At 42.0% G+C, this 25,619-nt stretch overlaps 1 protein-coding gene across 1 annotated transcript in view; it reads left to right on the top strand.

The window, feature by feature from the left end:
• The first annotated feature begins 3,271 nt into the window (after nucleotides 1-3,271).
• Nucleotides 3,272-25,619, top strand: part of TBC1D2B (TBC1 domain family member 2B) — a 28,104-nt gene continuing 5,756 nt past the window's right edge. The window contains exons 1-9 of the mRNA XM_061347644.1: nucleotides 3,272-3,671; nucleotides 9,998-10,151; nucleotides 14,543-14,708; nucleotides 17,779-17,936; nucleotides 18,928-19,154; nucleotides 20,979-21,371; nucleotides 22,275-22,385; nucleotides 23,908-24,101; nucleotides 24,620-25,114. Of these exons, the coding sequence (XP_061203628.1) occupies nucleotides 3,309-3,671; nucleotides 9,998-10,151; nucleotides 14,543-14,708; nucleotides 17,779-17,936; nucleotides 18,928-19,154; nucleotides 20,979-21,371; nucleotides 22,275-22,385; nucleotides 23,908-24,101; nucleotides 24,620-25,114 (2,261 nt within the window). The 5' untranslated portion in view covers nucleotides 3,272-3,308. The remainder of the gene's footprint in view (nucleotides 3,672-9,997; nucleotides 10,152-14,542; nucleotides 14,709-17,778; nucleotides 17,937-18,927; nucleotides 19,155-20,978; nucleotides 21,372-22,274; nucleotides 22,386-23,907; nucleotides 24,102-24,619; nucleotides 25,115-25,619) is intronic.

The raw sequence follows: 25,619 nt of genomic DNA, 5'->3' as shown, positions 1-25,619 counted from the left end.
CCATTAATCTTTTCATCTCTACAACAGTACTCTAAATCCTTCTGCTTATCCTCTTCAGCATTCCTATCAAGCTCTATAGCCATTCTCTAGCCAGCTTGGGTCTACGTGAATGCTGACAAGCCAATGATTATGTGCATACGGATTTCCCCGTTTGTTGCTGCAGTTAAGTAGTTCCTGCTTTTCTATTCATAAGGGGTCTAATTTGATTCTCTCTATTCTACATGGCTACCAACTTGCCTCGATATCTTTACAAGTCAGATCACAGATGTGTTACCAGAAATCAATGCTGCCATTCACTGAATTGTGTAGCTGTTCCTTTCTCATAGTGAAGAGTTCTTGATAAGATCCAGTGCAACAAAAAGTGAAACCAATGCATTTAATGTTGTAGTATATTCCGCTACTTTTATATGAGACAGTTAACCGAAGTTAAATTAGGTCTTTCTGATACTGAATTAGAAACTACAAATAAGCTTCCCTGCGTATTCAACGTTTTTATCTTTTCCATTTTGAGAGAACACAGACGGCAAATGTGTATAAGGAGGAGAGCACCATCTAGTGTTTAAAGAGTAATACTGGAGAATGAAAGCTGTATGAAACATTGCCCCCAGTTAAAACATGCAAACCATGTAATTCCCTGGATGACTTGTTTGCATATAAGGAAAGAATTTCTTCTGACAATGTAATTATAAGATGTTCCTTGTGGACACATATTCCCCCCTGAGAGGCAGGGGAATATAGAATGAGAATGACATGGCAGACTGCATCTGAAACAGTCACTTGGAGAAAGTTTTTGGCTGTCTGTCTCCATTGGTAAAGAAAAAAAAAAAGCTTTGGAAAACCTTTGGTTCCTGAACTTGAAAGAATTTAAATAACAGTAGGCCAAAACCAATCACTTTTCAAAATGACGTATTGCAATACTGTGTACAAGTGCTATACATAGGCTATAGCAGTATGATGGTATCTTGGCAGTGACAGGGTAAAATTGTGCAAGAACCTGCAGCATATTTGTTAAAATGGAACAAAATTAACCATTTAACCTATATCTCAGCATGCAGGTTTGCACTGACACTGTGCGGGGAAAGGGTTTGAGGGGGATAGTTGTCTGTAGTTCCCTTGTTCTGGAAAGCAAGAACCAGGAGATGTTTAGTGGGAGCTCTGGAAGATTCTGGGTTTCATCTTCTATCAGAAGATATCAGACAAGAGGCAAAGTAATTTTTACTTTCTGTTTTATGAAAGGAAGCAGTGTACGCTCTCATCCATTCTAATTCTGGAGCTATGATCTCACTTAGAAATAAGTTGCTGTTATTTCCCTTTCCACATCTGGATCTGTTTGTGAAAGAAAGGGCATGCATGAAATAAGGAATGTATTTTCCAAGAAGGGGAACTTTCTGTTTACATGAATCAACTGTGAAAGGAGGGGATTCTCCTGCTTCGAGTGTTGTAAAGAAGCTGGGCAGAAAATTAAAGAAGTGAAATCCTGACAGCAAAAGTTTTGAGGATTTAGGAATTGATTCTGTGATTTCCTGCAAGATGTAATTACTGATAGCGAGGAGGAGTCATGGGTGCTCAGCAGGCCAAGAACAAGGCCATGCTTCACTAAACTGATGAGATAATGTAGCAGATCAGATATAAGTGCTGGGACACTTAAACTTGTCTGCATGACTGAGATAAGGAACTGGCAGCTTCTGAAGAGAATCAGTGTTTCCCCTGTGTAATTCATGTTCTGGCAAATGCCACTTGCCAACAAAGATGCTACCAGAAGACCAACAGTACTTTGTATTTGGGGAAGGAAATACTGAGCAGTACATATGGAAGAAATCTTACTGACCTGCTGTTTAAACAGGATCAACTCTTACTTTACTTATACCATTTATTAACAGGGTGTTCACTTTGCGCAGAGCAGCAACATCTAACCTGTCCTGTGAGTTAAGTGGGGAGAGAACTTCACCCCTTTCAGCTTCTACAAGTTACCAGAGTGTCTTTGCTAACCGGACACTGCTGTTTGCTCACTCATTTCTTATCGGTAGGTGTCATGTCAGAGAGGAGGACTTAGTGTTGTGCAATCCCTTATGTCAACACCGCAGTGAAACCCATGGACAACCATGCTGAATACTCAGATGCTTTATACTCTTTACATCCTTCAGCATAGAATGAAAATTGTCTGGCATATCAGACAGTTCATTTTCATTAAGAAATTCACCAAGGCATTTAAAAATGAGGACAAAGTGAGTGCGGATTTCTGGATAAAGTGAACTTTCAAACTGTCAGAATTCAGTCAGATGAACCTAGTTCATAAACAGTGTAATCCTAATAAATATGCCACTGCAAATCTCAGCTCCAACAACTCTTTTGACAGCAAACCTTTTGTGCTCTATTGAAGGTTGAGAATGAAAAGCTGAATGCCCTTAAATGTGGAACTGTATCCCCCCATTTTTTGGAAGATTATGCCACGTCAGACTGTTTTCTCTATTTGTGCCCAGAGCAATAGGAATGTTTGATGGAAATAGGCAGATAACAGTTTCCAAACACAAGGAGAAATTATGTGTAGCCCCTTGTGGCCGTTTGATCTCTTCACAGTGAAGTTTGCTATTATAGGTCTCTATTATTAACACTCTAGATCCTGAAATGTGTTCAGTGAAACATACAGTTTGGCCTGTAGCCATTTGCAAGCCTAAACTCTGTAAGCTACCCCTTTTTACCCATTGCTGCCTGCATGTTCCATATTTTTCCCCATAAGTAATGATTTGGAAATGATTTCTAAATGTCCACTGAAAAGCAGAGCAGCAAGGGGATACTAAGCAACACCAGACACCAGAAAGTGAATACACTGTGTGCCCTATGCACTCCTCTGGTGTTGGACAAGGTGCTGAGGCAGAGAGGCTCGGACAGGGAGACTACCGATGAGTAGTACAGTACGCTGCAGGAGAAGAGTTTTCATCTGACTGTTCTGTGGGCTAGAACAGGGGGAAATCGTTTCTGATGTGGCTGCGCAAGTATCGGAGCCCGGCAGCAGGGGCGAGGGCCGGCACCCGGGGAGCGCTGTCGGCAGCTGGGTGTGTTGGGGTGGTGGCTTCCACGTCAGCAGCGGCCCGCTGTCCCGGAACAGGGCCGCAAGTCGGGCTGCGCCCCGGCGGGCAGCGGGACCGTGCTCGCCAGCCGGGGCGGGGCGGCCCCGGGCCTCCTGCTCTGCCCGCGGGCGGGGCGCGTCGGGCCGGGCCGGGCCGCAGCTGCCGCACTACAAGTCCCGTGAGGCGGCGCGGTCGGGCCCGCTCCGGCGCGGCGGTCGAGGCGGCGGCGGTGCCGAGGCGATGCCGGCGGCGGGCTCGGAGGGGGAGGAGGGCCCGGCGGGGGCCGGCGGGGAGGGCGCGGGGCCCGGCGGCCCGTCAGGGGAGCAGGCCGGCCCCGGAGCTCCGAAGCTCTGCGGGTACCTGCAGAAGCTGTCGGGCAAGGGCCCCCTACGCGGCTTCCGCAGCCGCTGGTTCGTGTTCGACCCTCGCCGCTGTTACCTCTACTACTTCAAGGGGCCGCAGGAGGCGCTGCCCCTCGGGCACCTCGACATCGCCTCCGCTTGCTTCAGCTACCACCAGCCCGAGGCCGGCGCTACCGCCGCGGGGGACGAGGCCGCCGCCTTCGAGGTGCACAGCCCCAGCGGTGCCGTGGCCGTGCTCAAGGTAGGCCCGGGCGGGAACCGGTCTCGGTCCCCGGTCCCCTTTCTCTGTCCCTTCAGCGCCGGGCGGGCTGGGGCAGGCGGTGTCGGGCTGTTCCCTCAAGCTCGGGCGGGACCAGTGCCTCCGGAGCGGGACTGGCCCCGCTGCGTTCGTGTGGCGTCCGAGAAAAAGTCATTTCGCGAACGCAGTACCAGGCTGTCCCCGGAGTTAGTTTTGTTTTCTTTTCCTCTCTGGTTCTGCTTTTAAAGCGCTTTCCTGAAGAGGAAGAAAGCGGTTCTGGCGAGCGGGGTCCTGCGGGAGCAGCATGGGCTGGCTGCCCTGGTGGAGTGGGTTTGCTGGAAATGTCTGGGTAGAAGACGTATTCCCAAGGAAATGTGGGGTCTGTGGGCTCGGAAGTTGAGCGGCAGTGCCTGGTTTTCATTTCGGGGTGTTTATTTTGAAAAGGTGGTGTATGGCAGAAGCGCGCTGGGAGGAAGGAAGAGGAGGGAGAAATGTTTCCCGATGGTAGCGGAGGCTGCTTATCGTGTTGTCTTTGCAAGGACTCAGACTGCTATAGGGCAAGGGGTAAACCTTAGGATTTCCTTTATCGTCATGCCTAAGGGAAAGCAAAAACCAAAACAACACCAAGGAGACAATTTCTGTGTAGTGAAGAAGAAACAATTTCTGCTGAGCCTCTGTTATTTTTGATTGCTATTAAGGCATGCATTTACCACAAGGAATGTTTTTGTGCATTGAGGGGGAATTTACACGTGAAAGGAGTGGTTTGGTTTGGGGTTTGTTGTTTTGTTTTTTTTTTTAACATCCTTAATATTAGCAAATAATCTGATAATCCATGAAACAGCAGAACTTCCTGTTGAATACTGAAAAAGATCTTTGTATGCACTCACTTCACCGTGTGGATTTGAGCGATGATAATAAATGCTAAGGGGGTAGAACAGTGTCACAATAAGGAATCATTAAATCATAGATACAGCCAGATTGGAAAAGCCTTCAAGTTCATCCAGTCCAACCGTTCGGCAGCACTGCCAAGGCCACCACTAACCCATGGCACTGACGGTGTGTGAACACTTGCAGGAACGGTGACTCCAGCACTGCCCTGGGCAGCCTGTTCCAGTGCCTGAGCACCCTTTGGGTGATCTTATTATTGTACTGAACAATAAGTTGTTTAACTGGAACGCTAATACGATAATAATTTGATTTGGTTAAGGAAAAGCAAACTGTAATCAGCAGTTTTGTGTGAAATCATGTATAAAAGCTACTTTTTTCTTTGCATAACCATAACTGAAATCATGTGTCGGCCTGTATAGCCTGTTACAGAAGTTAAATTGTAGACTTGGTTCCAAGCCTTGATTTTTGATAGTTTGAAGGGGGTGTTTTGTTTGGTTTTAATTAGTATCTAATGTTTTTTGTGTGTCAGTCTCCAGAAAACTGGATAATGTGGGTCTTGCTTAAAGGGTTTTTTTTGAATAGGAGGGCTTTTGCTGAGAAAGGTGTAATTTAGGGTTAGGACTGGTATATGCTACCTGTGTAGTAAGTATGCAGTCTGACAAACAGTGGTCTAGCAGCAGCTTAGAGTGTCTTCTGGAGTCATGAAGATACAAGTCAGACTCAACAGCAATGAACAAGTGGTGGAAACAGTTTTCTTTTTCATGTTTTTCTTGGTACCTTTTAGACTGTGATTTACTGTTCTGTCCATACTTTGTGTATTCAATTTTTTCCTGTACTCCTGAGGAAGGAACCTGCATAGGCTGATGCTCTTTTCATGTTTATCTTACAGGGACTGAGAAAAGGTGCCAGTGAAAGGAGTCAGGGTCATTCCTGTAATTAGCAGAAAACATAATTTTGTATCTTCTGGTATTGTTACAATGCTCGCCCTAAAGCAGCCAAGTGATTGTCCCTAAAAGTGTTAGGGAACACATGACAGGAGTTCATATAATAAGGAATTTCACTGCCCATGGCAGGGGGGTTGGAACTAGGTGATCTTAACGACATTTCCAACCCTAATTGTTCTGTGATTCTACATTAATGAAAATCCTGTGGAATGTTGCTGGACCAACTGTCCTTTTGTGGCCATGTGATCAGAATGGACCTTTGAAGGTCCCTTCCAACCTAAGCTGTTCTATAATTCACCAAAGGGTAAGGCTTTTGCAGCTGGAATTAATTTTCTTCTACCCAACATGATGTTTTTAAAGGCCTTAAAGAACTTTCAACTAAATTAGGTAGACATAGAATTGAGAATGAATTCAAGGTGTTAAACTGGAAAACCAAATAGCAAAAACCAAACAACTCCCAGCCCCATTGACAGAGCCAGCCCGTTTTGAAAGCAAATATGATTTAATTTATGAAGAAAACATTACACACACAACACGAGGAATAAAGTCAAGTCAAACGTCGTCTTCACCCTGTAACTCACATGCCTTGTTTTCCTCAATTTGCTTTGTGTTCAGAATTTCCAGATCTTGTGATCTGGTCTTTCCCATTCAGCATTATCAGCTGAGAAGAGCAATAAGAAATAAGCAACTGAAATTCCAGATTGAAATGATGGTGCTGTTGAGGAATGCACGATTTCTTCATAATGCCTTGGGTTTTTTCTTAATGTAATGATTTCATCATTTCGATTGCTCAGTCTTTGTCATTTAAAGGGAGCTGGGGACTCTGTGATGCACTTGGAGTTTGTTTCTCAAATTGGTAACAATTTCAGGAAAAAATATACTGTAGCCTTTACAGCAAATATGGCAACTTGTTCACAATTCAGAAACGTAGGTAACCAGCCTGACACTTGCACGATTGTAGCAAGATTGTTCCAAGAACCATCCAGGAATCAAAGTACATTAGAAGGAGCTAAGTCTGGAAAAACCTTTTCTGTTTAAAATACATAACAGGTACCACCACTTTAGGTAAAGTAGCAGAGAAAATTGTGTACTTCATGAATTAGGAGTAGATTATGGTTGAGAATATTTTCATGGAGAGGACCTGATCCTGCAAATACTTAGTGTAACACAGAATGCTGATAATACAGTCGAGTGAGTGTTTGCCTGTGTTTGCACAGTGAGGTCTGTCACTAGGGGAGAAAAGAATTAGCATTATGAAAATACATATATGAGCAAAGGGGTCAGTTCTCATTTATTGTTAAAGCAGTGTCTTGTCGTGACACAGTTCACTTGCTTTTAAAACAAAGAAACACTGGCCAATAATGATAGACTGTGTATGTGGTCACTTCTCTGTGAACAGAGGTGAACTGGGAGGAGAAGGGAACACAGACTGTTTAGACATTTTAAAGAGAAAAACTTCTGGATTATTGGCCAAGTTGTAAGCATTCCAGACATGGCAGATTTTGGAGGTCAAACCTGCTGAAATCAGCTTTTTAGGAGCTTTTATTTGAATTTTCAATATCTAAGGGTGTGGCAGTGATTAATAACATGATGCTTCATAAACAGTATTGCCTTAGGACATAGCACCATTAGGGCCTAACTCAGTTTAGGAGGTAGCTCAACAGTGAAAGTGATTTTTCTGAGCTGATCTGTGTTTCAAACTTGCTGGTTAATGGTTACGATGCTTTAGCTAAAAATTGGGCTGCCCTCCAAATGAAAGCGTTCTGGCTCCAGATGTGTGGTTTGGGCATAGCAGGATTAGTAAATGTTCAGAAATGCAAACTTTCTGGTGGTGATCCCTGTTACAGAAAAACATGGAGGGAGAGTTTGTGTTCAGAAAAGGACTGTGGCAAGAGTTTTCAGGAGTTGCCTCAAAATGGCAAGTCTGCTTGTTGCGTTTCTTTGGACTCATCCTGAAAGTGCTTAATATTGGCATATGTGTTCCATCAGTGGGGCCAGGTAGAGGATGCCAGTGAGTAGTTGTTTTCCCCAAGTAATTCTTCTGTTTGTCATGTGTGCATCACAAGAAGGCAGTTCCTGCAGCATTCTTAGTGGGGGAATACAGGGGAGTGGGTTTAAGTGAATCATAGTGATTTTCCCCCATTTAAGGGGCATGGAAGTGCTCCTTTCGTTGACAGGTAAGGTGAATTAAAAACGTGTTTGCAGATTTGTATTTTGTGTAGGAGTAGGAGAAGAGCAAGACTCAAAATAGGCTGTGTGTGGTTGGGAAAAAAAGTCCATTTCAAACAACCAGCTTCAAAGATTAATTTTGTTTAAACAAAACTCAACAGGGGTTCTCAGGATACTCCTTTACTTGTAAAGTAAATAATTGAGGTGCCTATATAAACTCAGCAAAAGCTATTCAAAGGGAGTGGAAAACCTTGTGAGAGAAGTGTATGGGAAGGAAGGCACAGTGATAGGCAAGGTGCAGCAGCAGGGTATCCAGTTAAGTCTTGGGAAAATTACTTAAGAGGGGTGGTGAAAACCTTGTACTTCTTTTCTCTCCTGTTTTATATGGAAGGACCATAACTTCTGCCTGACCCAGTAACAGTGACATCGCTTGTGAACTGAGGACGTGTATGTGCTGCTCAGCAGAGAACAAGTGCAATGGGAGTTTAAAAGCAACAGCAAGGAGTAACTGCAATAAAATCTATTCATGGTTTTCTGAAGACTTTTGGGGAGAAGATAATGGGGCAAATTGTGGGAAAGGCTCTTTAAGTTAAACTAGTCATGGGCAGGAGTTAATTGTAGGTATAACTTAGGTTGACCACAGGTGAATTGCCTCACTAGTTATGTTGCGGTAGCAAAGAACCACTTAGGTACTACATCCTGTGTTAGTGGAAACTCTTTGAATTGGTGGTGGTTTTCTGCTGGAGCACAGTAAAACATTGCTTTATAAGGCCTGTGTGCAAGTCTGCCTAAGGGGAATGTACCAGAAATGAAGACTTACCACCAGATAAAACTCTAAAGGAAATACTTTTGTGCTAGAAATAGGGGAGTGTCTTTGTCTGGTTTCTGATGAACTTCCTTGCACAAGCACTCTTTGCTTTGAAGCCATTTGCTGTAGGATGTTGTGGATCTTAAAGCTCATACAGGTACAAAAAGCCAAACTGTAATGTAAAAATCTCTCTTTAGGACTGCTAAACATGAAGCTGGCAGGTTGCTGAGCTAGGGAGAGCACCCTTGGGAAGCATCAGGTGTTGTTTACCTCCATGCTTATGCTCTGCCTTGTGATTAGCAGCTCTCAAGGTCAACACATGATGGTAAATGGATCTTCAATTTGACCAGCTCAAAAGTGTTCCCATCAAAAATGGAGACAGATCTGTGCCATTTGTGAGCTTCATGCAGCACTTACTGGGCTTCCTTTGTCAGGAAATCCGAGTTGTTTGTTGCTCTTCTTTCTCTTGCAGCTATACCCCTCACCCTCTTCAGCTGTGATAAACAGAACAGAAAGCTATTAGAAATTAAGCGTCTTTAAAGGATAAATACAGTCATTTGCCCAAGGAATGAGAGGTTTTGCTTGGTAATGCCACCAAGCACTTTGGGAGAAGCTAGGAGAAAGGCTGGCTAAAAGGTAGGCACCTTGTGCTTCCAAGCCAAAGGACTTGGGTGGGTGTCTCTTCCCAAGAGTTAACTTTTTATTCCTGAACATACCATGTTGCTAATGTCACGTGCTTATTCTAGACTGGTGGCTGAGGATCTAGGTCAAAATAAAAATGAGTTTTCCAAGCAAGCATCTGCAGTGTCAGTTACCAGCATTTAGTTTCTTGTTGATAGACAGCCATTTGACACACTTGGGAATGAATCTTATAGCTGTGATTCTTACTGAGACTTAAAGATGAGTTTGAATTCTTGCTCAGTCATTACCTATTCATGTGAATGACTGAAAGCTTGCAAATTAAATATTCATGTTGGGGTTTTTGGTGTTTTAAATATGACCTTCCTATAGAAATTGGTTAGCTCATGGGCTCGTCAAGTAATGCGGGATGTAGATGTAATTGTTAAAGTAGGAGGTATTGCAATGCATTATTAAATTGTTGGTTTCTGCTGGTAATAAATCAAGTTTAGGAAAGAGAATGGGAATTGTCCTGGGTGTATATGGGACCTTTTTTCCCCCGTAATACAGATTTGTATTTATATTTAAACAACACTTTGTGCAAAAAATAAAAGAAACTTCTGCTTTTTCTAATGTTTGAATGTAAAACTGGAGGAAAAAAAAAAAAAAAGCATGTGACTACTTTAAATGGCAAATGGATTTGGCATGCCAGCCAGGGATGTGAAGTTTGCACTTAGTACATTGCTGTGTATTTCTTTTAAATCATACTGGGTTTGGCTGATGACACGTTGATGGTCTGCTCATGATCTGTGTTGGGTTTTTTTGTCATGCTTGGAATTACTGTGTTCGTATACCAGAGATACGCAGTGATCTCATCAGTGCTCTGGTTCTTTGTGTTGTAGGCTGCAACTCGTCAGGATATGACATACTGGCTTCAGGAACTTCAACAGAAGAGGTGGGAATACTGTAACAACCTTGACGCAGCAAAAAGGGACAGCCGGACGTCCCCTACACCAAGTGACCTTTCCAAAGGTCTTGTTGCCAAAGACAACCCTGGTATGTTGAAAGTGTGAATAAAGACAAGCTGTATGTTTGTGTTCAGTGCCAGTTGATCAGTACAGGGCACAGCACTGGCATAGAGAACAGTCTTAAGAAGATCTTTGTTGCATCTCGTTATCAACTAACTCTAAAAAGTTTACATACGTTGATGATGCTAAAATTATTTAACATAAATGTAATTATATGTGATTTCCTGAAACGTGTTAATTTCTTTAAAAACAGATTTTTAGAAATGAAGTGAAATGGAGTAGTTTACTAAGTGGCAAAGTACAGTATAGATAAGTTATCTTTTTAGTGATTGCAGTATCTTAACACCTTTGAGTGTGTTAAGTATCCTGGGGTGTAAACTCCAGTTTTTAATGGGAACAGGTATATTTTGCATTCTGAATGACCATACTTCGTTCCCAAAACAGGATCTATCTGACTGCGATAAAAATTTCCTGCCTTTAAAAACTGGAGGTCTCTGTATTTTCAGTCTCTGTAATACCTTCAGCCAAGCAAAGTGTAACTTTAGGCTAGTATTAGAGTTGTAAAAATGTATCAGTGTATTATACAAGCTGAATTCTGTGGTTTTTACTCCATTGCGCAGGCACTTCTGAATTGTTTCATTCCTGAATCATTACAGAAATGGATTGCTTGCTGATTTCTGATACCCGTAAATAAGGCTACACAAAGTCCTGTTCTGTGCCAAGTTAGACATTAGTAAAGCTCTCTTGGGTTTGAACAGTCTTGAGGTCAGACATATTTCATCAACAGACTAATTTTTGTTGATTTCAATTTGTTCATACTTTATAATCAGAAATGTTAAGCTGTTTTCTTCCCCACCCTTATCTCCCCTCCCCTAGTTCAATCCTGTGCTGCAGGATTGTCCTCTAACCCAGTTTACTGCTTTCATTTGAGAGCAGTTTGCTTCTGGCTGCTTGCTTAACCACAGCTGGTTTGAGAGCATGTGGTTTTGTAGGGGCTCAGCTTGATGTTTCAGCTACACCAGTCGAACAGCTAGTCACTGCTTAAAGAAACGCCTGGCTCTCCCTTGATCTAGCTCCTTATGCTAGTGCAGGGAGCACAGCTAGCAGGAAACATCTTTTTCTCCTGCTTAGTTCTTGGCTAGTGCTGCTTCCTCAAGTGATTTATTGTAGGGACAGATGAGCACCAGGAACAGCCCAAGAGAATTGTTGGGAATGCCAAGTGAGATGGTTTGAGACCATCTTTCTGGCAGCAGACAGTCTGGTTATCAGCCTGTCAAACCACGTGCTGGAAGAATGTATGTATTTGTGTGCAGAAACCTAACAGCTTGCAGTGTTGGAAAGGTTAACAAGCTTTTACTTTTTCAAACCTTTGCCTTTCTACCTTCAGCCTCTCATTCCCTGCTATGTAGTCTCCCTTTTTGTGTTTGGTGGTTTGTCTCACCCTGTGCTGAGTTGCTTGAGTTCAAAGTTAGCCAAAAAAGGAAGGTTTTATTTTTCTTTTCTGTTTTGTGCTAAATTAAAGAGTGGAATATATTTACTGTGGAATCAGGTGACTTCCAGAGCTGATGGAAGGGAGGAAACAAGACACAGTGGTTAAATACGGGAAGGCAGAATAAAGGATTAGGCAGAACTGTCCTCTTTTGGCAGCAGTGTTGGATGAGACCAACTGAAACATGTAACTTGGCCCCAGATCTCTACTTCTTTCTCATTCGTGCTCCTTCCCCTGGAGCTTAGGCACAATGTGATGTTAACCTACTCTCACTGTACTCCAGAAGTTTCCTATAGAGTTAGGGGACTCTTAGGGCTCTGAATCCTTGTTGATGACTAAGGTATGTCTCTTGTGAATTGCATTTCATATGTGCTCTATATTGGAGCAGAGAAATTGGTTTGTTTTGCTAGTGCTTTAAATGGGGAAGTAGTCTGTCTTCAGTACAGAAACCAAATAGCTCGTTGTAGCCTTGTCTGTTTTGCCATGTCACCCATCCCTGCTCTATGGATGGGCTTGACAAGTTTTAGAGTATTCAAGGCAGTAACAAAGACTTTAAAACATTTTTCAGAGTGGGCTTTGGGAAAGCCACTGTTAGGAAAAAGATTCAGTAGTGTTTGTCATGGAGCTGCCTCACTGCCATGGAAGTCACATAAATGTATTCTTTATAGAAGATAGGATTTATTCTTTATAGAATATGTAAAGATTTATTCTTTATAGAATTTCCCCCCCCTTGGCATTGATCAAATGCTGTTGCAATTTAATAATCTCAATTCTTAATTATGCTGTTCCTTGCCTCTCAACTTCCATTAATAAAAGTGGTATGTGATGTATTTATGAAATGGTTGTGTTTTGAAAGGAGTTTAAAAACAAGATTACTTTCTTTTTGTGGTGACTGCGTTAGTAACCATGTTCCTCTTGTGCTGTATCTGTTGTATAGGCCATACCTCTAATGGGTCAGCTGGCCCATGCAGGCACTGAGCAGCCTCAGGAAGTCAGAGGATTTCAGCCAGAGTGCTTAGCCTGTCTACTAGAGGAAATGAATTTATAGCAATTTAGATCTTGAGCAGTTGATTCACCTGGGCCATACTAGAAAGAAATTTTGTAGTTTCGTCAAATCATGCAGGTAGAAGATGAAACAAGCTATAAGTAATAAAGCAGAATGTTGGTATTCCAGCCTGGTTTTGGGTGCCCAGAGTTGTCTGGTGTGGGTGTTCTTTTGGGGGTGTATGTGTTGTGATTTTTGCTTGGTTTTTGTTTGTTCTTAGTGCAAACCTAATTTCCCTGTATCAGACAGTGACTGTGATCAGAATTGTTATCTAACTTGGGGAAATTGTGTTGACCTCAAACAGCCAAGGTCCAAAAGAATTTGGAATTCAGTTTGGCCAATAAGGCACTGCAGAAGTTTCTGTCAGCACTGTTCATAAAATAAGTCAAGGTGGTGTTATTTGTACTTGTATTTGAAAGGTGACATGGTATACTTCTGTTTCAGACACCATTTTCCAAGGGTTTGAGACATTGATCTTTTATGTTTGTCATTCTGTATCACAGAATGTTCTTTCTACTTCTGATCTTCAGTATGGCCTGAATAAAAGTACCTGTCTGCTGAGTAACTGGAGGGTACAGCTTGCTTAAAGATGGGCTTGCTGCTTGTGCCAAGTAATCATCAGAACAAAGACTGAAAGACTCACCAGTGATAAAACAGGACACTGATTTCCTAGGGTTTTTCCCTTCCTGCAGAGAATCACTGAAGTCAGAAGCCTGTCAGCATGTTACTTCAGACTTGAGTCAGCAGTTACATTAGAAAGTGTTCTCAAAACGTTTTAATCCATTTTAGCACTTTGTGAATGACATGGAGAAGACTCTGAAAATGACATCTGAGTTTGCTTTTAACTCAGCTGTTCAGAGGGTTTGTGGAAGGCCATAAACCACTTGATGCTTCTCTATAAAGCTTTTGCTGTTCATAGTACACCCCATATTTTTCCTATTCCCTCTGCCTGCTGGAGGAGGGGTGAGGGAGAAAGCAAGCTATCCAGGGTAGTGGAAGCACTGAATTAACACATATACTATAGATTGTACAGTACGTGTTGGACAATGTAGTGTGTTGGACACTTAGCTAGCACTGTTGAATCAGCTTGGATCCTCTTGACTTGACTAGCTCTGGCTCAGGACCAGCTCCAGTTTTTGGCTGGTTGCTGGGAAGCCATTCAGAGCCTGCATGAGTTTGCTGGCATGTGTGCAGTGCTGGGCCTGAGCTGCACAGCTCTGTGCCTCATCTGTACACAAGAGACTTGGGCTGGATGAATTTCAGTGTAACTGCATTCAGCTTAACCAGAGCTAGTAAATCCTTGCTGACCCAGCAGGACTCTGAGGTGTCTGTAGTGCCCATGTTAATGTTCTTGGCTCTGGGAATACTCAGGCTGGATTTGCACAGAGCTGGCTCAAGTCTGTAAAGCTCATTGACTTGCAGGAGCATTGCCACTTTTAGGATGAAGCACACCCCGAAAGCTGTGTCACGGTATTCTTGTGGCACTGTTCCTGACTCAGGAGTTTTGATAGACCTGAGCTTGTTTTTATAGCTAATTTTTATGGCTTTATAGCTGCTTAAGGCAGGTGAATCAACCTTGGCTGAGATCACAAATCACTCATGAAATAACACTTCATGAGCATCACAGGAGTCCTGCTCTCAGAAGGATGTGGCTGCGGTGAGAGCTCGCTGAGGAAAACACTTTGCTGTTTCTGAAGTTCATTTGAACAGAGCATTTTATGAAGTTATGTTGCAATTTAAAGTAAACCCCTAGCTACGTTTCCAGCACGTTACTAGCAGGCTTAGAATTTGACTTTATATAGCCACTGCTCTTTGACTTACTGAAAGTTTTGCCTATTTTTCTTTTTCTTTCTCTCTTTTTTATTTTTCTTTATTGTTAACATAGATTTGAGTATCCTAAGTCAAAATGCTTCAGCAGAGAGAGCTAGAAATATTCTAGCTGTGGAGACTTCTCCTACAGACCTGGTGGGGGAACAAGCAGCTTCCCAACCTGCACCAGTCCAACCAAGTGCCATCAATTTCTCGCTTAAACAATGGAGTACCGAAATCAAGTAAGTTGGGGATGTGGGAGAAAGAGTTATCATGAGATTGATAGTTGCTGACAGAGACTGTTTCCTGCTGAAAGCTGTGTGTATGTGAAGGCAGGGCTTTTTAAAAGAACTAAAGGTGATTGGGTAGATCAGTATGTTGGACTGTATCTCTTCAAGTAAACTGTTTCTTTATTCTGCTTACTTGTTTGAAGGGCGTAGCTGAACACTGTTGTGTAGCATTACTGATACCTGAAAGGGAGACTCAAGTCTTGTAACACACTCCTGGTGATGGCTTTGCTCTCTGAACCTAAGCAGCCGTCTGGGAGTTGTATTCTCAGCTAGTACTGGTGTCAGTCTTCACTGTGTAATGGAGCTGCCAATTATTTGCTTCTAATCAGAGGATATTACAGTACTATTAGAGAGCAGGTCACAAAGCAGAGATGTAGTTTTAGCTAACTAGACCACATCCCTCTTGAGCTGCAGGTAAAATGTTGCGGGTTAAACAGATTCCTTTTAAAGCTTTCTGGCTAAGCACAGAGATCTGAGAGGTTACACAGTATTGTTGGCTTTGGTTACTGTGTAGACTATCATTTAAGTTCTAGAAAAGATGACAGGGCTGGTTAAGCAATATGTCAATCCTGTTACTACATGTCCTGTTTAAACTGGTAATCTTGTATGGTTTTATGGGTTTGTGTAACTGCTTTGGTAGAACTTAAATTTGGTCATAATAGGAGGACAGTAACATGAAATGATTTATGTGAGGTGAATTCTGTATACTTGGAATGAGAGTTCCTGGCTTTTTAGAGCTTTTTCCTTGAATGTAGTTTTTTCTTTCCAGTTGAGGTGCTTTGGGGAAGTTTGGGTAGAAGGACGGTGTCAGGGAGAGCTGCACAGTATTGCCTGGTTGCTGTTTGTTAAGGCAGCAGTGGCACTGAGGGTTGGGAAGCACTTTTAGTGGGAGGAAAATGCTTCTGGTGGCAGTAGCCCAGTAGGTATTGTAGCACGGTATTCAGGAGCTGGCCTTTCTCTGTATAGCTGTGATCCTGGTGGCTTGGAGTCTTTGCAGATCTCTGGGAATAAACGTGTAAGAAAATTTAACACTGAAGCTCTTTCAGGTTAAATCCCATCCTCCTCCATTCCATTCTCTGTGGGGGTGTTCAGCTGCAGTGGTTCATCTGTCCTGTTCAAATGTTCCCAGGAAAAATAACATTTAAAGTATCTACTAACATTATTTTTCTCAATGCTGTGGGTTGCTTTGTTTTTTGAGCTATGTGTATCTTTTATTTATGCAAAATATAGCCACAGAAGCATACTGTATTATAGTAACTTCAGTTTGTGTAAGCACAAAATAAGACTTAATCCAAAGCATTGAAAAATACAGAATCATTAGATCATATGATCAGGTCTTGTATAGTTTGTCTGATGTTCTTGTTATACTGTGCATAGGAAAATAAATATTGCTGTGTTAAATTCAACTCCCTACTATTAATCATAACAGGAAGCAATGGAGCAGTGAAGCAGTGCTACTTCAGTGCACCTGTGCAGATCTTTACAAACTTTGGCCCCAGCTAGGATCATTCATGGGCTGAGCAGCAGTTTCTGAAGAACCTTGTCTTGAAGTCATTGGACTTCCTGTTTCTTGCGAAGTTCAGACTTTCAGAAGGGGTGTTCAGACAGGCTTCAAATGCTGAAGCTGACCAAGGGCAGTTGTGGATCTGCATGCTAAGAGTTCAGCCACTATTTGGAGGACAGCTATTGAGGTGCTAGGTGACACTTAGTAATTTTGGGTGCCTTAGGAGATCGTCAGCCAAATTGAGCTGTTTAATTTGAATGGAAGGTCTGGACATTAAAGTAAGGCTTCTTGCTCCCAGCAGAAATTGTGTTTCTTTCTGCAAGAAGATGCAATGTGTAGTGTAATTCAAACTTTGTCAAGTTTGCAAATTGATTGTTGAAATAGTTTTTATTAATAACTTCTAGGATTATTTTTTAACTGTGTTTGCTTATTTATCAGTTTCCCAGGCTATAGGATTTTTGCACAGCGATCAGTTCCCCAGGCTGTAGGAATTTTGCACAGCGTAATGATTAGCCTGGAATTCAGATTAGAAGTTAAATCTCTAGTGCAGCTGAAGGACTGCATTGGATCCTGAAGGGGTAATATGGGTTGCTTTCTGCTTCAGGTTTAAAGACTAAGAAGAGAGAATGTGGCTGATTGAGTGAAAGCACATTTGTGTGATTGAGTGAAAGAATCCATTTTATGCAGAGTAGGTAGAAAATGATGAGATACTAAATATCTTTCGAACTTTATACCTAAAATTCATAGGGGTTGAGAATCTCTTTCTCTAGTTGAGCAATGACTTTACAATACTGAGCTACAATAATACTCCTGGGTCTAAGTGTGGACTTCAACATTTCTGATTGCATGATGGTCATGGGGAAAGCTGGATAGGGTCATCTCATCCTGCTCACAAAACTTATTGTTCTCCTATAGAAAGATCTGGCTGGAATTTAGAGGTTGCCTCTGAAATGTTCTTGCAGATAATTGGCAACGTTCCACCTTAGGAAAGACAAGCTGCTAAGGAGTCTGTCGTCAGGGATTCAGCTGCAGCAGGTCTCTTGGATGTTGCGAAGTTTGATGTTAATCCAGACTGTGAAGCTATAACATTATATGGGTTGTGACTGCATGCTGGTCTGTCTAATGCTTCGTAGTTATCCTAAAATTCTAAGCTCCAGTAACTGATCAGTACAGAAGATGCTGCTTCTAAATCTTAATTTTGTTTTGTTGTTTTCCCCACTGCCAAAAAAAAGGATAAACCAAAAGATGACACAAAAGACCATAGTGGTTTCCTTAGGTATTAATATCCTGCTAAAGCAAAATAATTGTGTTCTTGAAGAATAGCCCTGTTGACAGCAGGTGCTGTTTAGCAGGATATGCTTTACTTTCTGTGAGCTCTTATTTGGTACTGCTTATGTCTGTGGTAGCTTATTTTTAGTCTGCACTGTTTATGGACTGCAGAAGTTGTCTTGAAAACCCCTTTATAAAAAGAATACCAAGTGGAGAAATCTTTGTCTCTTTCCCTGCTGTCTTTTCAAGGAATTCAATGTCCTCTTTAAGGAAAGGAAATAACGAAAACCGCAGGAGCGTATTTTATACCACTGAGGAGTGGGAAATGCTGGACCCAACCCCTAAAGACTTGGAGGACTCAATGGCCCTGGAAGAAAAGAGGAAACACCTGGCAGAAGGAAGCAAAGGTAGAAGTGAGAGGAAGGAAGGGGAGCATATGCCTTCCCTTCTTTAGTATACTGTACTGTGTTATGTCTATCTCCAGGAAATAAGTGGAAGATTCTCTTTTCTTCACAAACCACATGCACAGCTCTGTAAATTCTTCTAAAAAAAAATGAATTCCTTATGATGTGTTTGGAGTCCCCTGCCATTCAGATACAACAGAACAAGTATGAAGCCTTGTTATCCATTGCTTCAGTTCCCTGAGCATGTTACCGGCTCTAGTTTTTACTCTTGAACTGCTAGGTTGCAGGATGAAGGGAAATGTGGGGGCTTTAGTTGAGTGTAGCCCATTTGTCTTTGGGCTATGGAGTATATAAATACATGATATATTGGGTTGCTTCTGAACTAGGGGAAGAAAGTAGGGATGTACACGCAGTGATGATTCATCTGTGCATTGTAACTGGTTCTCATGTTAGACGAGTGTCTAGAATAACCTTGTGAAGCCACCTTACAGCTCCTTAAGAGCACTTTAGCTGACATCCAAGTGACTCAGTCTGTTAGAAAGCATCCTTCTCTCTAAGAATACTCCCGTGGTTATATAAATGGAAGTGAAACATCGCACTTGAATGCCTCTGGAAAGAGCGGTACTGTGATATCACTGATGGTTTTGGTCTGATCACTTCTGAGCTGTTCATTATGTGAAGCAATGTTTCATTTGCCATAGTTAGGGGTACCTTTTATTTTTTGTAATGAATTGTAAAGTTCTCTTCGTGTCTTATTTCACAAATACTGATTTATGAGCTAAATCTTTTGTGTGTGAGAGGAAAAGACTGAGCTATATTTTTCCCACCAAAGGAAGCGACTTGGAAAATGAGGAATGTTTAACACTATTGTATTGGGCTATTTAAATGCTGCTTAGAGACTAATTTTAATGAGCATATTTTTAAAAGAAAATCTGAATGTTTTGAAATGCCTTTTTACGAAGTGAACTGAACTAGAAGGAATTGTTTTATGCAGGACTGAATAGTTCAGCTTTTCTATTCGATTTTGGCCGCATTCCACACAAAACAAGGCGCCCGTTAAGAGATATGATTACATCAAGCAAAAACAGGAACAGCAGTGACTCTTCTCCAACCGAGTGGTATGCTGGTAATGGGAACAAACTGGTTTCTGAACTGCAGCTGAAGTATCAAAGCCAGCAAGAAGAGTTGGAAAAGCTAAAGAAAGATCTTCTGAGCCAAAAGGTAATAATGTCTTCAGGCAAAGTGAAGGAAAGCAGAGAGCTCTAGCAGGTGGTAGTGAGTTTACACTTTATGGCTGCCCAACTGCATTAAGCCCGGGTTGTTTGTTGTAAAATAATAGTGCTAAATGAGGCTTTGTTTACAGAAAGTCTTGAAACAAGAAGGACCAAGTTTTACATCTGCTGAAGATCAGATCTCTGAATAAAACTTGGATTTGCATGTTGTTCATTAACTTGGTTTACCTATCTTCCTTATGCTCTGAAGCTGGCTTTGTCAGTGTTTGCCAGGATCCTGGCAGATAATCACAGCTTCTTTTGCCAGTAGTACATGTAATTCCTGAGGAACAGCTTCTTCCAAGTCCTTTTTGGTTTGGTTCACAGAATCACAGAATCCCAAGGGTTGGAAGGGACCTCAAAAGATCATTTAGTCCAACCCCCCTGCAAGAGCAGGGTAACCTAGAGTACATCACACAGGAACTTGTCCGGGTGGGCCTTGAATATCTCCAACATAGGAGACTCCACAACCCCCCTGGGCAACCTGTTCCAGTGCTCTGTCACTCTTACAGTGAAGAAGTTTCTCCTGATGTTCGCATGGAACCTGCTGTGCTCCAGTTTACACCCATTGCCCCTTGTCCTGTCACTGGACATCACTGAAAAACCTAGCTCCATCATCCTGACACTCATCCTTTACATATTTGTAAACATTGATGAGGTCACCTCTCAGTCTCCTCCGAGCTAAAGAGACCCAGCTTCCTCAGCCTCTCCTCATAAGGGAGATGTTCCACTCCCTTAATCATCTTTGTGGCTCTGCACTGGACTCTTTCAAGCAATTCCCTGTCCTTGAATTGAGGGGCCCAGAACTGGACACAATATTCCAGATGGGGCTGCTTGGTTTTTGATTCTTTTAAGTCTGGAGGAGAGGGTCAGGGAATGGGGCTGACACCTGCCCCCCCCCCCAGTGGTTTTATAAATGATAGGCATAACCATAAATCTGCGTATGTAGTACTGCCCTCCTATAGTGTTCATGCTTGTGTGTCCCCATAATTCAGATTCATTAAATACCCTGCTTTTATCTGAAAAAAATTGTACTCCTTTTAAGGGGTATCTGTGCAATGCCATGAGCAAAGATATTTGTCTTTTTGTAGTGTGAGGGAAGAGAAGATGAGAACCATAAAACTGTTAGACAGATGTGTTTTGAAAAAAGGGTTCTAGCTCAGAGCCTTCCCTGCTGTCCTTTTGCAAAGACCACAGAAACTCCTTTCCTCCCCTTTGGCAAGTCAATTAATTGCTTGGCTCATTCTATGGCAGAACTTTCTAAAGAGCCTTCTGAAGACTTCTTTTTCAGTAAAGCAGCATGTTTTGATTTCTGTTACTTTCTCTGCATCTCTTAGGGAAGAGAGCAATTAGTTACCCTTCCCTTTTCCATTCTGTAATGTTCACCTGTTAATTTTTGAGGTTCAAGCCCTCTTCCAATTTAAGCCATCCGTATGGTCAGGCATTGTAAGGTGTTAGCCTGCTAGGAATCATGGCGTGTAAGTGACAATTTCTGAGGCCAGGTTGGATGAGGTTTGGAGCAACCTAGTGTAGTGGAAGGTGTTCGTTTCTATGGCAGGTGGTTGGAACTGGATGGGCTTTAAGGTTCCTTCCAACTCAAATCATTCTGTGGTGTTTCCTTTTTTCCTTAGCATGTGACCATGAGGTCTTTTATAAGTTGATGATTCAGAAGCAAAACCGATTCCAAAGGTTTCCTTTGCCTGATGTTAGATTTCGAAGTTATAAAACATAGAAACTCGAGGCTTCATTGGAGTCTTTTCTGTTTAATTCTCAGGAACTCGTGCGACTTCTGCAGCAGACGGTCCGATCTTCCCAGTACGATAAGTACTTTGCAAGCCGTCTTTGTGAGGGGGTTCCCAAAGACAAATTAGAGCTGTTGCACCAAAAAGATGACCAGATTTTGGGTCTCAACAACCAGCTTGAGAAGTTAAATCTGGAAAAAGATAGTCTCCAGCAGGAAGTAAAGAATCTGAAATGTAAAGTTGGAGAGCTCAATGAGCAGCTGGGAATGCTGATGGAAACAATCCAAGCTAAAGATGAGGTGATCATGAAACTCTCTCGTCAACTCAGCGAATGTGAGGATAACACATCCTCTCAAAGCGGAGCAGTAAATTCTTCCATGGCCACCTGTACTAGTAAGGAACTACAGGAACTGGACAGACTGAAAGTAAGAGCAATATCTGTGTCTTGATGGATAGGGGAATTTCTACTCCCTGTAAAAACTTTGTAGTCTGCTGTACTGTTTAAAGAGATTGCTACAGCAGTTCTCCAAGGTACATATCAGCTGAGGCTTTCTCTGTTTGGAATCTACACTTAGAACTGTTATGTGGCAATCTGAACAGGACTTTATACTTCGAGCTGGTCTGTACATCTATAGTAGTGTCCCATGCTTTGAGTAACTTAATCATTGGTGTGGAGGAGGAGTGATGGGAGAGATAATCAAAGGAACAGGAAAAAGTATAAGTAGGAGGAAAACACTGGAGTCACTGAAGTTAGCCACTGTGCTGTAAACATGCTTTCTTGGCTTTGGGTAAAATTATTCCAGATTGATTAGCATTCCAAGGGTTTTGGGATACAAGTAACTCATATAAAATACATATAAACATTCATCATTTTCTTTCCTGTATGTGAGCCTGAGAAGTTCTAGAAAATACAATTGAAACTAGAACTCCATTGTCTTGGCACCAAGCAGACCAAAGCTTGTAGATGCTCTGGAGTGTGGGAGTATTGCAGTGCTGGGAGGGTACCAACATTCCCTCATCCCACAGCCTCAGGTTTCAGAGGTAGTATTTGTAGCCAGGAGCTGAGTGGGTTGGGCAAGGAGGCTACCTTCTACTGGGAGCGTAGCACTGGAAGGGAAGCAGGTGAGGCACAGCACCACCCTGTACAGCGCTGTGCTGTGTTTGGCATGTGTCTGACTTACGTGAGGGCTAAAAATACTGTTTGATTTGATATGTTTAATGGTAAGTCCTTGTTCTGTATTCTGAGGTAAAGTTTCTCAGGTAGACACATGCTGTTTGTAAGATATTCTAATGAAAAATACACTTTGCATTTCTTTTTTTATCCACAGGACAATCTGCAGGGTTACAAGACCCAGAATAAGTTTTTAAATAAGGAGATTTTGGAACTTTCTGCTCTACGAAGAAATGCAGAAGCAAGAGAGAGAGAATGGCAGGCGAAGGTCAGACTAACACATCCCGTTCTCATTTTGGCAGTGTCTAAAGCAGTTTTCCAAAGTGCACTTGTAAATCTACACAGGGAGCATAACTGTGGAAGGGGAATGGAATGACTTGAATGTGTGATAGGCTAAAAAAATCACATTTCCCCCAAACACAGCCTGTAGAGACTAGTTTTCTGAATGGATTCTTAAAAGAAGTAATTGACTTTAAAATTGTGTTAACGAGTGGAACTTTTCCATGACTTACGAACACAGGCGTGTGTATTTGTGGAAACACTGTTTCCTTGGAAGTAAGGCTGTTATGTTCTTGAGTTACGCAAAAGGCAGGAACTGTGTGGATTTGATATGTCACTGGAGTAGAGCATGAAGGATGGTTATGGTATGTAACTATGGAAGCGTGTTTCTGTGTAGATGAATTTATCTGATTGTAGAGAAGTTGCAGGTAAATAGTGAATATTTACATTGCCAGGGGCAAGGAAAAATACATCCATAGCTGTGGCAAGATACCGGTAACTATGTTTTGCTGGTGTTTGCTTTTGGTTTGTTAGAAATGATGCACACAGTAGCCAGGTCTAAATGCTGTCTTGCACAGAGGTGGGTGTTGACAATTCCTACATGTTATTGCCTAACTTGTGCCTTTAAAATGCCATTTAAATTCATGTTGTTCAGACATGTGTAGACTACAGCTGCTATTTCATAGCAAAAGTACCAGGTGGTAGAAAACCTCTTGTCTACTATTCTCCGTGTGGTTTAATGTCAGCCAGCAACTAAGTACCACACAGCCACTCACTTACCTCCCCTGGTGGGATGGGGAGGAGAATCAGGGAAAAATCCAATAAAACCTGTGGGTTGAGATAAGAAGTTTATATATTTATAGTTGTAATGAAAAGGGAGACAACAAAAAGAGAAATAAAACCCAAGAGAGACAAGTGATGCATAACACTACTGCACCACCCACTGGTTGATACCCAACCTGACTCGAGCAGCAGTCTGCCCTTCTTGGTAACTCCCCCCCCAGTTGATATGCTGGGTATGATGTGCTGTCATAAGGAATACCCCTTTGGCTAGTTTGTGTCCCTCCAGGCTTCTTGTGCCCCTCCTCGCTGGCAGAGCATGAGAAACTGAAAAGTCCTTGATCAGGGTAAGCGCTACTGAGCAACAACTCAGTAAATCATTGGTGTCTTATCAGCATTATTCCCAGGTTAAAGCCAAAACACAGCATTGTTCCAGCTACTAGGAAGAAAATTAACTCTATCCCAGTGAAACCAGGACATGTCTTAAAAGACTTGATGTAAAAAGCCACAAGTATCTGAAGTGTCATTTCCAAGTGCTACATGTACAGAATTTTACAGTAGTGTAATAAGATGCATATGCCACAGAAATGGGAAAGTAAATCTGACTGCTCTTGAGTTACAGGTTTCTAAGCAACATAAGCTAATAGAATAATATTGAACCAGATTTTAGAAGAAGTATGGTACAAAGTACATTTCTGAAGACTTCTAACAGTACATGTTGTTTTCTGCAGTACACGAGCTTGGAAGCCAAACTCTGTCAGATAGAAAGTAAATACTTGATCTTGCTTCAAGAAATGAAAAATCCCGTTTGTTCTGAGGAGCAGAGTCCTGCTCGTGAGGTCATCACACAGCTCCTGGAAGATGCTTTGAAAGCAGAAACTAGTGAACAACCAGAACAAGCATTTTTCAAACCACACCTGGTCAGGTAATTTGGTCCTGTTGTAATAAATGTCTGTGTATCTTGGTCAGTGAGCCCAGTTCTAACGCTGGACATCAGACAGTTGGGATTATTTGCAGGATTTGGGGTTTCAGTGTATTTCCCTTCATGCATATCAGTATCACCATGAGATCCTTTTGGTGGTATACATACATGTATTTTATTTAATATACAGTAGAAAACTCAAATGTTGCCATATAGCTGCTGAAGGTGAGCTACGGAAGGGAGGGGTTCATTGGAACTTGACCATGTTCTTAAATATGCTTCATCTGTGTAGTAATAAGTATTGGAATATGGGCATGAAATCTTTTGTATGTGGAAGTATAAAAATAATTCTTAAAGCATATACTTCTGAAATATTTAAATAATAATGGCTAAAACTTGAAAACTGGGAAGAGCCTTGAGGGATTTTTGCAGTGACTTTAGGATGGGAATTGGAGAGCTTCAGGGCTACTGAACACATTTTCTAAAGCCTTTTTTCTTCCCCCCCCCCCCCTCCATTTCAGTGAATATGATATATATGGTTTTCAGACAGTCCCAGAGGATGATGATGAGGAGAAACTAGTAGCAAAATCACGAGCTTTGGACCTAAGATCACTTTCTCTCAGTGAAAACCGAGAGATCTCCACAGGAGTAAAATGGGAAAACTATCTTGCCAGCACAATGAATAGAGAGATGATGCGCTGTGTAGAACTGAAGAACCTTATTCGATCTGGAATTCCTCATGAGCACCGTTCCAAGATGTGGAAGTGGTGTGTCAATCTCCATGTTAAGAAATTCAAGGACAGCACCGTTCCTGGCTACTTCCAAACCTTGCTTCAGAATGCTCTGGAAAAACAGAACCCTGCATCTAAACAGATTGAGTTGGATCTCTTGAGAACTCTGCCAAACAACAAACACTATTCCTCCCCAACATCTGAAGGGATCCAGAAGCTGCGGAACGTGCTGCTGGCATTTTCATGGAGAAATCCTGATATAGGATATTGCCAAGGACTCAACAGGTAAGGTTTTGCAACTATGCAGCGAAACGCTTACTGAGCCTTTCAAATCACGTGTATAGCAATGTGCTTTTGGGCAGGCATTTGCCGTATGGTTTGTATGTTCAGGGTTTATGTTTTAATAAACATGTATCATACTTTTAAGACAATAAAAAAAGAATTACCAGGGGCATTAAACTTGTAAAATCAACTTGACAAAAGAACTGGTGCTGGAGTTAATGCACATTGACAAGCAGGCTACTTGAATGTAGTTTTGTGTTCTGGGGGATCTTCTTGCATGCAAGAATTTGTTAGGATTTATTTATTTTAGTTTTTTTTTTTAAAGCAAGCAGAAATAAATGCTTGAAAGTTTCTGGGTTGGGTTTTTTTCTGTTCTGTAAGGCCACAAATGCCAGCATTTCCTTCAGTGCCTTCAGTCAGAACTGCAGTCATCAATGTCAACATAAGGATGATTCTAATGCTACAGTGGAAAGACAGATTTGAAGTCATTACAGTTGACATTTGCTGA

Source organism: Neopsephotus bourkii, unplaced genomic scaffold (assembly GCF_033783945.1).
Source record: "Neopsephotus bourkii isolate Nb327-2 ecotype Australia unplaced genomic scaffold, CSIRO-AGI_Nbou_v1 NB_318, whole genome shotgun sequence".
NCBI classification, from domain to species: Eukaryota; Metazoa; Chordata; class Aves; order Psittaciformes; family Psittacidae; genus Neopsephotus; species Neopsephotus bourkii.
Note: the sequence above shows the minus strand (reverse complement) of the source record. Positions and strands in the feature narration are given on the sequence as shown.